This window comes from Archocentrus centrarchus, chromosome 2 (genome assembly GCF_007364275.1).
Source record: "Archocentrus centrarchus isolate MPI-CPG fArcCen1 chromosome 2, fArcCen1, whole genome shotgun sequence".
Classification (NCBI taxonomy): domain Eukaryota; kingdom Metazoa; phylum Chordata; class Actinopteri; order Cichliformes; family Cichlidae; genus Archocentrus; species Archocentrus centrarchus.
The window spans coordinates 26,302,424-26,314,689 of NC_044347.1; the positions used below are offsets into that span (position 1 = coordinate 26,302,424).

General features: G+C 40.8%; 1 protein-coding gene across 1 annotated transcript in view; it reads left to right on the top strand.

Moving 5' to 3' along the window:
- Positions 1-12,266, top strand: part of LOC115795128 (cholecystokinin receptor-like) — a 51,375-nt gene continuing 39,109 nt past the window's right edge. The window contains exon 1 of the mRNA XM_030750935.1: positions 1-554. Coding sequence (XP_030606795.1) covers positions 410-554 — 145 coding nt within the window. The 5' untranslated portion in view covers positions 1-409. The remainder of the gene's footprint in view (positions 555-12,266) is intronic.

Sequence of the window (12,266 nt, forward strand, 5' to 3'; positions counted from 1 at the left end):
TTCTTGGAACCTGCAGTCGCTGTACCTGTGGATGAGCTGCAGCCAGTTTGTGCAGCGCTTCATCTGAGCTGTTACAGTGACGGCTGTGATTAGAATAGAGAGGGAGAGACTGAGAGAGAGAAAGTGTGTGTGAGAGCTCCTCAGTTGCCTTAGCAGCGCAGCCTCATTCCTCCACAGTCGGGCTTCAGTCCGCTGCACTGCGCGCTTCGTGGGGCTTCCCTCACTACTCCACATCAATTAACCCCGCCACACTGCGCTTGTTCTCCGCTTATTGGAAAAAAAAAAGGAAGAAAGAAAGGAAAAAGAAAACTTTGGGCTCCCTCCAAGTTTTCACAACGCCCCTTCTCCACCTGTTATGAAGAAAAAGGCGGCAGGCTGATCGCGCAGGTGTAATAATAGAAGCGAGAAGATGGCTCTGTGGCCGGGGAACGGGAGCGTGGCGGAGGAGCCGGCGGGCTGTGCTCCGGAGCGGGGGAACCTCAGCGTGGAAGTTGGCGAGCACAACGTGAGCTGCACGAATCGCTCCGTCCTCAGCAGAGCCGCTCGAGCCAGAGGTAAGATTTTTACACATCTTCTCTCATGCACTTCACACGAATCATCCAAGCTGAGGTGTTAAACTGCTAAAGACGGCTCCATCAGGCAACATCTGGCCCCAAACAGATCAGCATAAACAAATAAGGTGTTGCACCCTATTGTGTGTTTTTTTTTTAAATTGTGTATTTATTATTATTATTATAGGTCTAAACTGATCAATCTCAATATTCCTCTCTTCATAAAAACAGCTACATCTGAGTGATTATTTTGAAAAAGCAGTTTTCATTTTTTGTTGATAGTGTTGTTTCCCTCCAATTACAAACTGTCACCCATGACTAATTCTCTGGTTTAAAATGCAATCAATGGACCTAATGCAATTTCCTCGCCTAACTTAGATGATGTAGCACCCCAAATACTGCTTTTACCCCCTGATCCTTTCCTCACACTGTTGGAGCCGTGTTTTACCAGAAAGACATTTGCAATCAGGAGTTTTCTTTAAATCAGTTTCTCCCATCCTTGTTCTATGTAATCAATCACCCAGCTTCCCAATTTACTGCTGCTTCTCTCTGCATCAATAACGCCCCAATCAGAATGAGCAGCAGCAGCAGCAGCAGGCTTGTGCAGTGTGAAAAGCAGCTCTAATTCATAGTGTTTGTTCTTCTTGCTTATAAGTCTCAAAGTGCGAAGGAGATTAAGCCCAATACCAGAGGAGATAAGGCTCTCAAGATAAGTCTATCACAACACCAGTTGAGCATTCAGGCTGATTTGGTAATGAGGGCGAGAGCTCCTTTTAGTTTTTGAGTCCACCCCTTGCCTCTGCTGCAGCATCGAGAAAATTTCAAATCTTTCCCCCCTCTAAATAATTCACAGCCGCTCCTGCTTGTGTGCTGCATTACTTTTATTGCCCTCATATGTGAAGCAGGCATGAACATCAGTGGGTTCGACTACCCAGAGAGCAATCAAACACTGCGAGACCAAAATGTGGTCACATTGCTGCCTCCAGCTCACATGCCTGGCTGGCACATAAACAGGCTTCTTTTTATTTACCTTCATCCTTCAGGCTCTCTTCGGGCAAAAAGAGAGCTACGGTTATGCATGAGTATTTTTGCTCTCAGATATCCACAGCCGGGACAGGAAATTAAAGCCCCACCCCATCACTTGTGGAATAACCACTGCCCGATTCACTGAACTGGAAACGTAGTCTTTCGCTTTCAAAACGACTGAATTCCTGATGCAGAAGAAAAATACTTGGAGAAGAGGTTTGTTTTCATGCTGGGGAGAAACAAAAAGCAGCAGAAAAGGCTGAACCTAATATTATAAACAGGCCCTCATGATAGTTTTCAGTGAACACAAAGTATTATATTTAATGTTTAATTCCACACTAAAAGCAGTTTAAGTGAAATATATTTAAAAAGATGAAATATTCTGTCATTATTCAGCTTTTGTTCGCACCGAAAACACCAGAAAGTGACAACTGCAGTAGATGCACGCAGTACAACGAAGCTCTCTGAAATGACACCTTGAAGTGGGCTTTATTTAATCTACAAAGCAGTTTGAGTTAATTAACACCAATCAGTTTCATCCACGCCAAAACGGGAGAGAACCTCAAAGAAATCCAAAATATTTAAGTAAAATTGTTGAAAAAAGAACTCGACTTAATCTTTTTAACTCGTTTGAACATTTGTTTTTACACAGGGATTCATAATAATTAGCAAATATCTGGAGGTTTTGTTTGTACCCTGGGGGGGGGGTGCACATTAAGTGAGGATTAAGCAAATTTTCTGCTGAATTTTTACTCACCTGAATGCTTCGTTTAACTTTTGTTGATTACTTTATGGTAGAAATCTCTTTATTTTGGCAAAAGAAAACACAAAAATCAGCAGTCGGTAAGTGTGTGGGGTTTGTCTGATATCAGGCTACTTATTGCTCTGCTTTGCAGATTATTTCCTCAGCCGCTTGTTTCTTCTATAAGACATCATTATATAGTGACAATTTTTCATCGCCCAAAATGACAGCTTTAGATAAATTCTTTTGTCTAATGAAGAGTCAGAAATGATGGGTGGGTGGTTTATAGTCAACAATTACAGTGTGCTTAGTATCACAGCTGCAGCCTCTGTTGTTTAGCGTCTCCTTCTTTCTTCGTTATTATAAATACTGTAGAAGTCGTATAGAAGTTGTGAGGTTTGCCTGTCTGGGGGAGGGATGGGAGTTGAAATGCGGTGTGAAGGGAGAGACGTGACACAAAGCTACTGTACGAGGCGAAAGGGACGCTAAAAACAACTGGTGTACAGTAGATATCACACTAATTTTGCGTGATATCTCCGGCAGACTCCTGTTTTTATCTGCAGTAATTCATCCGGCTCTGCTCTGGGATCTCCCTGTGCTTCCATGTGCGTATGTGGATATGCATAAGGTAGGGAGAGCAGCAGCGAGCTGCCAGCACAGAACAGAGCAGCCATCAGTGACAAGAGATATTGCACATTGATTGCGTCAAAGATTGCAAAGAAGGAGGCACTCGGATCGGGGTGGGTTGCAAAGCGGCTTGTACAACAGCTAAAGCAGTTTAAAAAGCTTCCCTATACGAGTAACTGGCTGGAAGTGAAAGGGTATCAGCTCCGCCATCAGCTGATGTAGGCTGGCAATGAGCTCAGCTGATCTGCTGGGATTCCTACTGAGCTTGAACTTTGTGGCTTGAACAAATGTAGGCTCTAAATGGGGTACAGCACCATATTTTGAAAATATGCTCAAGTATATGGCTAATTTTGGTTTTGTATACAGTGTGAAGTCCTCAACCTTTGATATTTTCACACATGTCCAGATGTGTTTGTCTGTCTACACTTTTGGTCTATTGTTTTTATGATTGTTGAATCAGCCGCGCACAAAACTGAAACAACATCTGACATGCATCATTTTAAAATAATCCTTCTGGACTCCCGAGAGCAGTTCAGTTCAGACAGGGTGCTGCTTACGTGGAATATCATCTGCAGCCGCACCTTGCCTCTGCTTAGACACTCTCGAATCCCCAGATAATTCAAAGTGGCACTTTGCTGAGCTCACCCTGCCCTACGATGAGTTATCTCGAAGTGGATCTCATGAGCATTAAGTGAACACTTGTTTTTAGAGGAACTCCAACAAGTCGCCTTGGGCACTGAGCAAAAGTGGGAAAAAAAAAACCAGAGAGTTAGACAGGGAGACTTGCTACTGCAGTGAAGCTGTGCACTGTATGCACAGTAATAGAGCTGGGAGTTTCTAACATTGAACCAATTTCTACAATGTCGTATCTTACAGAAGAAATTAGCATCTTGTTCCTTGGGATATTAACACAGTGATGTCGCCTGTCATAACATGATCACAATAATCAGATCAGATAATTGGAAATTTTTGAAGCAACCTGGTGAGGTGAAACAAATGGCATGCAGGCACTGTGTGTGCAAAGTATTTGAAGCATCCACCCCCCTGATAATGAGCAACTGCCTCTTGATAAAATCCTTGTACATGAGTATACCTTATAGTTAATGAGGACAATCACCCTTTTTCTCTCATCAGGTTACTCCACTAAAACGGCACATATATCGCAGATCTAGAGGGTCTATAGTGACACATGTAGGGTATGAGAGCATTAATAAAGATCCCATCAAACAGGAGCAGCATTCTCATAACCTTGAAATAGCTGTATTGATCTGTAATGCTCTCTGTCTGCACTCTGGCTTTATTAACTCGCTATAGCGGAAGGCTGGAATAAGGAACGACTCACAGTTATATGGGGTTACCCAACATCGGTTTGACTCAATGCATATAATGGGCGGTTAATGTCATTGTCACTGAATCCTTTATCATGTGACCTCCCTGCGTAACAGGACTGTCAACCTCTATGCAGCTGCAGCACAAGACAAAAGAAGCTTGTTGAATCTAAAATATGAGCTTTAATGTTTCATTGATTTTTACTCAGTGAACTTTAGGTTCCAGTTAGTAGTTGGGCTGCATCATGTCTCCTGGAGCCTCACTGCTGGCTCAGTTTACAGTGTGACTTATGGGATTCTGGTAGCAAACACCTTGACTGAATATTTAATTCAATACAGAAACCCCATATGGGCCAGCTATTGTATTAGCTGTGAGTTGCTGGTCCTAATTAGAGAACACGTAAGTGAATGAGAACGCCACTGAATTAGGAGTCAAACAGGGAATTCCCCTACTTTTACTAAATATTTTTGTGGCACATGTGAACTGACAGGTATTTTACTCCATTATGAACAACAGGTTTTCTTAAGGGGCCTTCATACAGAAGGAAACTAGCAGTCCTGTAGCAAACACAGGCCTTGGAATGCCAGTGAATTTCAGCAACTTTAAGTGATGAAAGGCAAAATATCTATTAGCAGAGGTGGCAAAAGTACTGACATTCTGTACTTAAGTAGAAGTACAAGTACTTGTGTTAAAAAATACTTTGGTAAAAGTCAAAGTACTGGTTCAACTTCTTTACTTAAGTAAAAGTAAAAAAGTACAGGCTCTGAAATGTACTCAAAGTAAGAAAGTAAAAGTAGTTTTTTGGAGGACGTTTCTACCTGCTATTTTTGTGTAAAGCTAATTGAACCTCATTATATATTATTGTAATAATATAAAATAATACATGAGAATAAAAACATTATTCCAATCTAAATTTTAATTCTAATGAATGCTCTCAGCTTGAATCTGTTATGAAGGACACAAACTGTGAAAGGGAATTTAAACACAGCTCTGTTCTCTGTGTCCTCCATAGTAGAGGGTGACTGTGCCTCCACCTAAACACAAACATGAGGATACTCAGGGGTTACAGTGGGATTCAGAAGGTGGAGGATCCCTAAGATCAGCTGTAGTGGTTCTGCATGGGGAGAAGAATCACAAATTTCTATTGTGAGCTCCAGTAAATGATGTTGGTGTGCAGGCTGAGATCAGCTGACCTGCTGCTCTGAGGTTTACTGCTCTGTGTGGATGAACTGAACTCACAAAGATGTAACCCAGTATTTCACAGCTCTCTGAGCTGATCTCCATCCCCTACACTGACAGCATACAGGCTGTAGAAATGTTGGATTCAGTGAATGAATCTCAGCATCAGCAGCTTTGATTCAAACTCATCTCTGCTGCACTGATGTAACCTGTAACTCTGACCATGAACACAGCCTCTGTGCACCAACACTGAGCTTTACTGTAAATACAGTACAGCATACTGCTGAAATACAGCAGCTCTTCTTTTAGCTAGCAGACACACTGTGTGACAAACTGCACACACTTTGTGTGTTTGCTGATATTTGTTGAGCATTTAGAAACGTTGCATTTACCTGCCACACGTTACTCCCTTTACGCTCGCTCCTCTTCAGTAGCGCTAGCTAAGCTGTTTATGTGCCGCGAGCACAACTTACGGACTCGGTCCGGCCCGCTGTAACCCCTGATTATAGCGCTATAAATGAGACATTAATTATATGGGTTTACGTATTTAATCCCTTTGTACCCGATAAGCCCCGGGGGATGGAGGATACGCCAGTACGATTGTCTCTTATCTGTTATTATTCCTCCGTTTAGGCTCAGATCGTTTGTTTGAGGGCGCACTGACTGGAAATGCAAGCTTCTCCCTGACGTGTTAAAAAGTAACGAGTCTGTTTGAAAATGTAAGAAGTAGAAAGTACAGATACTTGTGTAAAAATGTAGGGAGTAAAAGTAAAAAGTACTCAGAAAAATAAATACTCAAGTAAAGTACAGATACCTGAAAAATGTACTTAAGCACAGTATTTGTACTTCGTTACTTCCCACCTCTGTCTATTAGTCATGCAAAGTGGGCAGGCCCTGAGTTAAAGGTACAATGTGTAAAATCTCACCACTAGATGTCAGTCGATTGCAGACTTCAGTCAACCGAGACCTGTTTTCTTACTCCTCCCAATTAACGTGATTAATCCTAGCTACAGTGGCTGCTATAGAACAGACAACTAGTGTAGAGTGTCAGTCTGCTGTTTACCTTAGCTGCCAGTATGACTGCAGTGTCAATATGCCGGCAGTCTATGTCTATTTACTCTGGAGGAGGCTGTAAAACTTTGTGAAAGGAGTTCGATCTGAGTTGATGGGTCAGTGAAGCTCACTTCTGTCCGATGGCAGCGATACTGAGGTGAGTTGTTGAGGATATCTTGAACATTTCTGTCTGTAAGTGCTGCTGTTTTTGCCGCTGTTAGCTGCTGCTAGTTGCTACTTGAATGACACTGTCATTCAAGATATCTTAAATGGATTTTTAGTTAGGCGATATATAGTTTTGACTAGTGCAAATTAAATTCTAGATATCTTGAAAGCAAATAATGACTAGGCAAAACTAAATTAGAGATATCTAGAACTGTAATTTTGACTAGTCAAAATTCCCATTAAGATATCTCCAAATGAATTAGAGATATCTTGAATTAGGCAGCTTTTATATTTAAGATATCGTAAATTAACATTCTGACTGGTCAGAATGACATTACTGATATCTTGAATTAGCATTCTGTCGAGTCAAAATGTCACAACTTATGTAGCATTTTGGCAGAAAGTTTATAAGGCAGTTTGTTAAAACGGCCTGCCATAAAATCAGAGATTCTTTACAGATTTCTTAAGCAGTCTTCAAGTACACGATTTTTACGTTGTTCTCATATCCTATACTGAAGAGCTCTTTCTATATTGTGGCATTTTCTTACAATTTTGTCCAGAACGGCCAGCACCATTGCAGCCACCTGAAATTCTACACAGGCAATTGTTTGAACAGCTCGGTACAGCCCAAGGGGGCTTACACGCAATTGCTTAATTCAGATATCTAAAAATGTAATTTTGACTAGTCATAATTTCCCAGATATGGATTAACCCTTTTTCCACACCTCCACTGCCCTCTACACTGTGTGTGTGTGTGTGTGTGTGTGTGTGTGTGTGTATGGGGGGGCAGGTTCATGGACTTCCTTGAGTGTGAGTGAAATTACCATAATAACCATGCATTGGCTGTGAAGTACAATATCTCAGCTTTCAGAAACCATTTGAATTTTTCTGATGGGACAAACTGTTGCATAATTACGGTAATGCAAATGTGTCGACATGATAGCTCTGTGTTAAAGCGGGTTAAAGGGTATTTTGGGACAATATGATCGGTGTTAAAAGGTTAAACCCATCCAAGACAGAAAGAAAAATTCACTGAAGATCTCCATGGAAAATAGATTTCAGTCTAGGACTAGGACGACTAGGAACCTAAGTCTATGAGTCATAAGGCTCGTTTTTGTGCCAAGGAGCTGATTAGCTTAGCTTAGCACAAAAACAGATTGCGGCAACAGCTCGTTTGGTGCTGTCAAAAATGACTGACCAGTCTCCGTAGTTGAAAAATGAAGCTTACTCAGATATTCAAAACTAAAGTGAGTTAATCCTTATTTATCTTCATGTTAAAATGTCTAAGTTAGCCCTTTATTTGGCCCGTTAACTTCAAAGGTGCCGCCATTTTACCGTAATAACCCTATATTGGGTGTGAAGCACAATTTCTCAACTTACAGAAACCATTTGAATTTTTCCAACAGGACAAACAGTCGTGTAATTACAGTAATTCAAAGTGCATTTGATCAGACCTTTCAGCGGTGTTAGTCAGCTGTTCGTGGCAAGTAAGGGCAGGTAATGGGTGCATCGGTACCGACTGCCGCTGTTAAAGGTTTAACAGAGGATATCAGCACATTTATAGACTGATACATATTATTCTCTATAGCTTACCTCCCACTTCATGACAATACTTTGACATAATTCACTCGTCTATGGAATTAAGGTCGAAAGTGACAGGTGGATATAGAGCCGGGCGATAGAACGATAACAATAATTAAAAACTTCCCTCAATGGCAGTATAAAACATGGTCAATATAAAGTCAGTTGAGCTCATTACATTCATGTTTTGACTGACAACACAAATGGCCAATGACAATGAGAATAGTGCCGCGCTGAACCAATGGTGTCTGGAAGAGAGTTAGAACCACGTCAGGTCAGGTTGATGCACACAGTACAGAGCGTAGGAGGAGCAGCCGGCAGCAGCACACGTGCTAATGTTTGAGCTGCTACTCATTAGGAGTGTGAGCGAGATAAAAGACAAAAATGAAGAGAGAAAATATTAACGAAAACTCGAGCGACAGCGTTACCGGACGTGACATCCCAACGGATGCGGCCCGAGGCTCAAAAGATGAGGAAATTGTTGAAAAGAATGATCAGAGGAATGTGTGGAGCTTTTTTTGGCTATTTAAAATCCAAAAGCAGTGTAGCATTCACTGTAACAATGTTTCCACAAAGGCAGGTAACACTATGACAAGACGTGATGCCAGTAAGCACAGCTGTAAATGTCGGATTTAAGTGGCTGATTAAAGTCACAGACACTTGTTAACAACTCTGTGGCCATAAGCATTGCCACATGAGATTAATTCATTGTTTAATCCATACAAAACAGGAACCAATCAGACTAAAGAGAACGTTTGAATGAACGATTCAATAAGAGATTGATAGCATCAAGAGGTCATGAACCAGCTATTGAAATTGAACCAGCTATTGGAACTCATTCACATAAAAAAGCCATGAAGTCACCACTGCATTCTTATCCTGATCCTAAATGGGTTTTGGGCTAATTGCTATGGGCTCCATGGGTATATAACTTAGTTTGTATCCAGCCTGCCTGCATGGCGACAAATGGCAGGCTTCTGCCTTTTAGTCATTGTGTTTGCAGTGACAGCAGAGTGCACGGGGATTTACGGAAGATGTCACCCATCAGATGCTGCTGTACAGTAACTCAACCTTTGCTTGCTCGTTAATGGCTTTCCTTTAAATAGACACATACCCACACTTAATCAAGTTTGTCCCATACTATACACACTTCACTGTAAAGAATAATTCTTCCCTGGTTGGTTTGTTTGCATGATTCCAAGCAAAAACATTCAATTAACTGCTTTAAAACATGTTGGTGAAGAAAAGAGGAATTAATGACATCAAAAGCTAATGTAAATATCAGAGAGAACCTCGTGGATAATTGAATATCTGCCGAGTTGGTTCATGCACTACAAACAAGCTCTTTTCAAGTTCTGAAAAAAATCTAAGTAATGTAGGATCAATATTCATCGCTCATGGGGAGGCAAGGTGGGACGACTAATTGAATTCAACTGTGCTGACGGTTACAGTAACTCACCTCATTACAGTGGTAAAATGCAATACAGCGATTGACTTGTGCACACTGAGCACCGTGCTAAATTACTGTCAAAGGATTCATCTGCTCCCACTTCTTTAAGGCTGGGTAATGCAGTGCGGTCATATGCAGTGCAGAGGTTAAAGATGAAATCAGTCAGGCTTGTGTAAAGCTAAAACCCATCTACCTGAAAATGTGCACCAAAACTCAGGGATTCAGTTTTATCACTTCAGACAAGTCTAAAAGAGAACCACGTCCTTGTCATAGAGTGAAATCAGTTTTGGGCTTCAGTCATTTTCTCCTGTTGGTAAAGCGAACGTGTGGAGTGTCACAAGCACCCCGTGCTGATCCCTATCTCTTTATTGAATCTTTTTGGATACGAGACAGGCTGTCACCTCTTTGAAGTAACCTTTGCAATTTCCCGGTGGCAGATTAAAGAGACAAGAAGTCAGCGATGTAAGATACTGACCTACTGGCTGCGTGGACACGATAAACCAGAAGCACCCTTTTCACTCTAAAACATAAATAGTGTGTTTGTAGTAGTTCATTCACAATGTGGAGTGTTTATTAGATAAGATGGAAATGACTCCAAAACACAACCATTCATGGTTATAAGGAAAGGAGGTTTATACAGCATGTAATAAAACATCTTCAGTTTTTCCACTGTCACAGTACGCTGAAAGAGTGCACTCTAATGATTTCATGAGTAAATCAGTGTTACAGCCCCTAAATCCCCTAAATAGTTAGTTACAAAGGGCAAACTGAAATAAGGGAGATGGGAGCCCCGGCTAAAACAAACAGAAGTGGTCGTGTCATTGATCTACAATAGCTCTTATGCAAAAGTGAAGTGTATGTAATTAAATCTTTGTATACATATTCAAGGATGAGTGTTAACAAAAAGCCTTACCTGCTTTCTTGACCCATTCAAGCCTGTATTAGCAGTCAGAGATGCTGCTGCTGCTAATTTGCTTTGTTATTATTGTTTTAATATTGTATGCTAACCAGCAGCAGTCACAACTTAATATTTATCGGTGTATTTTGATGGAACAGAATAAATCCAGACTGAAAGCAATCCTTATGACGCGCTGACGAGCGACGAGACTGGCGGGTGACCGCCGCTGATGTCGGCTGACAGCAGAACGCCTCAGTGCACCAGCGGGTTTGTTTAGGAAGTGTTCGCTTAACAGTTTTTTTTTTTTCCACAAACATTTGATTTATGTATATTTTGCCTTTTAACTTGCAGTTAGTTACCACAATTAACTCATTATGAGAATCTCATAATCTCAGCATGCCGCAGTGTTTGTGTGTCTTCCCCTGCTGTTATCCTTGTATACGGCCTCTGCTGCTGTGGGCTGAGCTGCTCCGATCACTCAGAGATGAGAGTTTGAATGCACAGCTATCCCACTGACACTGAGAGCAGAAAAATGGTTGGCCTTAGCTATAACAAATGCATAAATAATTAATATTCGAGCACCACATTTTAACTCTTTCTTTCTTCCAAACAAAGCAGGCCATTGGCAAGTTTTACACTTGGTTTATTAAAAATAAGAAGCTTGAAAAACTACTATACATAATACAGTTTTATAGTTATTTAGTGTAATTCCTCATTTAGCCTTACATGATTAATTTTAAGAGCTGCTGTTATATTTTAAACTTGTGTTTTTCAGCCTCATTTGTATAATATATTAAAGAGATCAGACAGCTGCATGCAGTAATGTTGCGTTTAGATTATATTTCAGTCGCTCAACCCAGCAAAAAGTCTCGCTTTGAAGACTTTTTTTTCTGATTTCATAACATTAAAATAAAATCACTTACAATTAATTTCTTGTTCCTTGTTAAAATTATGTTTGCAAGCCTAACCTGCCATCTCGTTAACGTGTCCGAAATCAGTGTACAGTCCACTAACGTGTTTTAATTCAGAGTTTAATTTGATTTATGCGTGATAACGTGCAGTCTCTGGTTGCCTGTCCAGTCTCTCTGCTCTTGACTATTAACAGCAACTCAGTAAAACATCTTTGATATGGCTGTAAGAGAGCCATCGTCTGAGATTAGATCAAACCATAAATGGTTAAACCGGGGAACATTAAAGCATAATTTTCCTCTAGATCTCATCAAGCATTTTATCCACTAAAGGCAGAAACTGTGTCTGATCTGCTTCCACTGATTTTTATCTTCACTTCCTGTCTGTTTTGTCCCTGTCAGGAAACAGCTGAATATTTAGATTCAGAAATCAAATGTAAAATCAGGATTCCAGCTTCTAATCAAGATTCAAGTTAGGTAAATGTTAATGAAAGACAGTATTAAAAATTATATATTTTATATGAATGTCTTATTCTCTCTATGATGATGACAGACTGGCCCAGGCCTTTGCAGTGACTCTTCTTCCCTCCTGTGTTTTTTAAGATAAATATCGGTCAGCGCTGACACGTGTTCACATTCCTCAGTATTCTGGATTAAAATTGAGGCTCTTTATTTACTGCACATACTCAGAGTTGATTGAACACATCAGCTCTAAGTAATGTAATGTAATGGGAAACTCAGAGCTGCCGATCTCAGA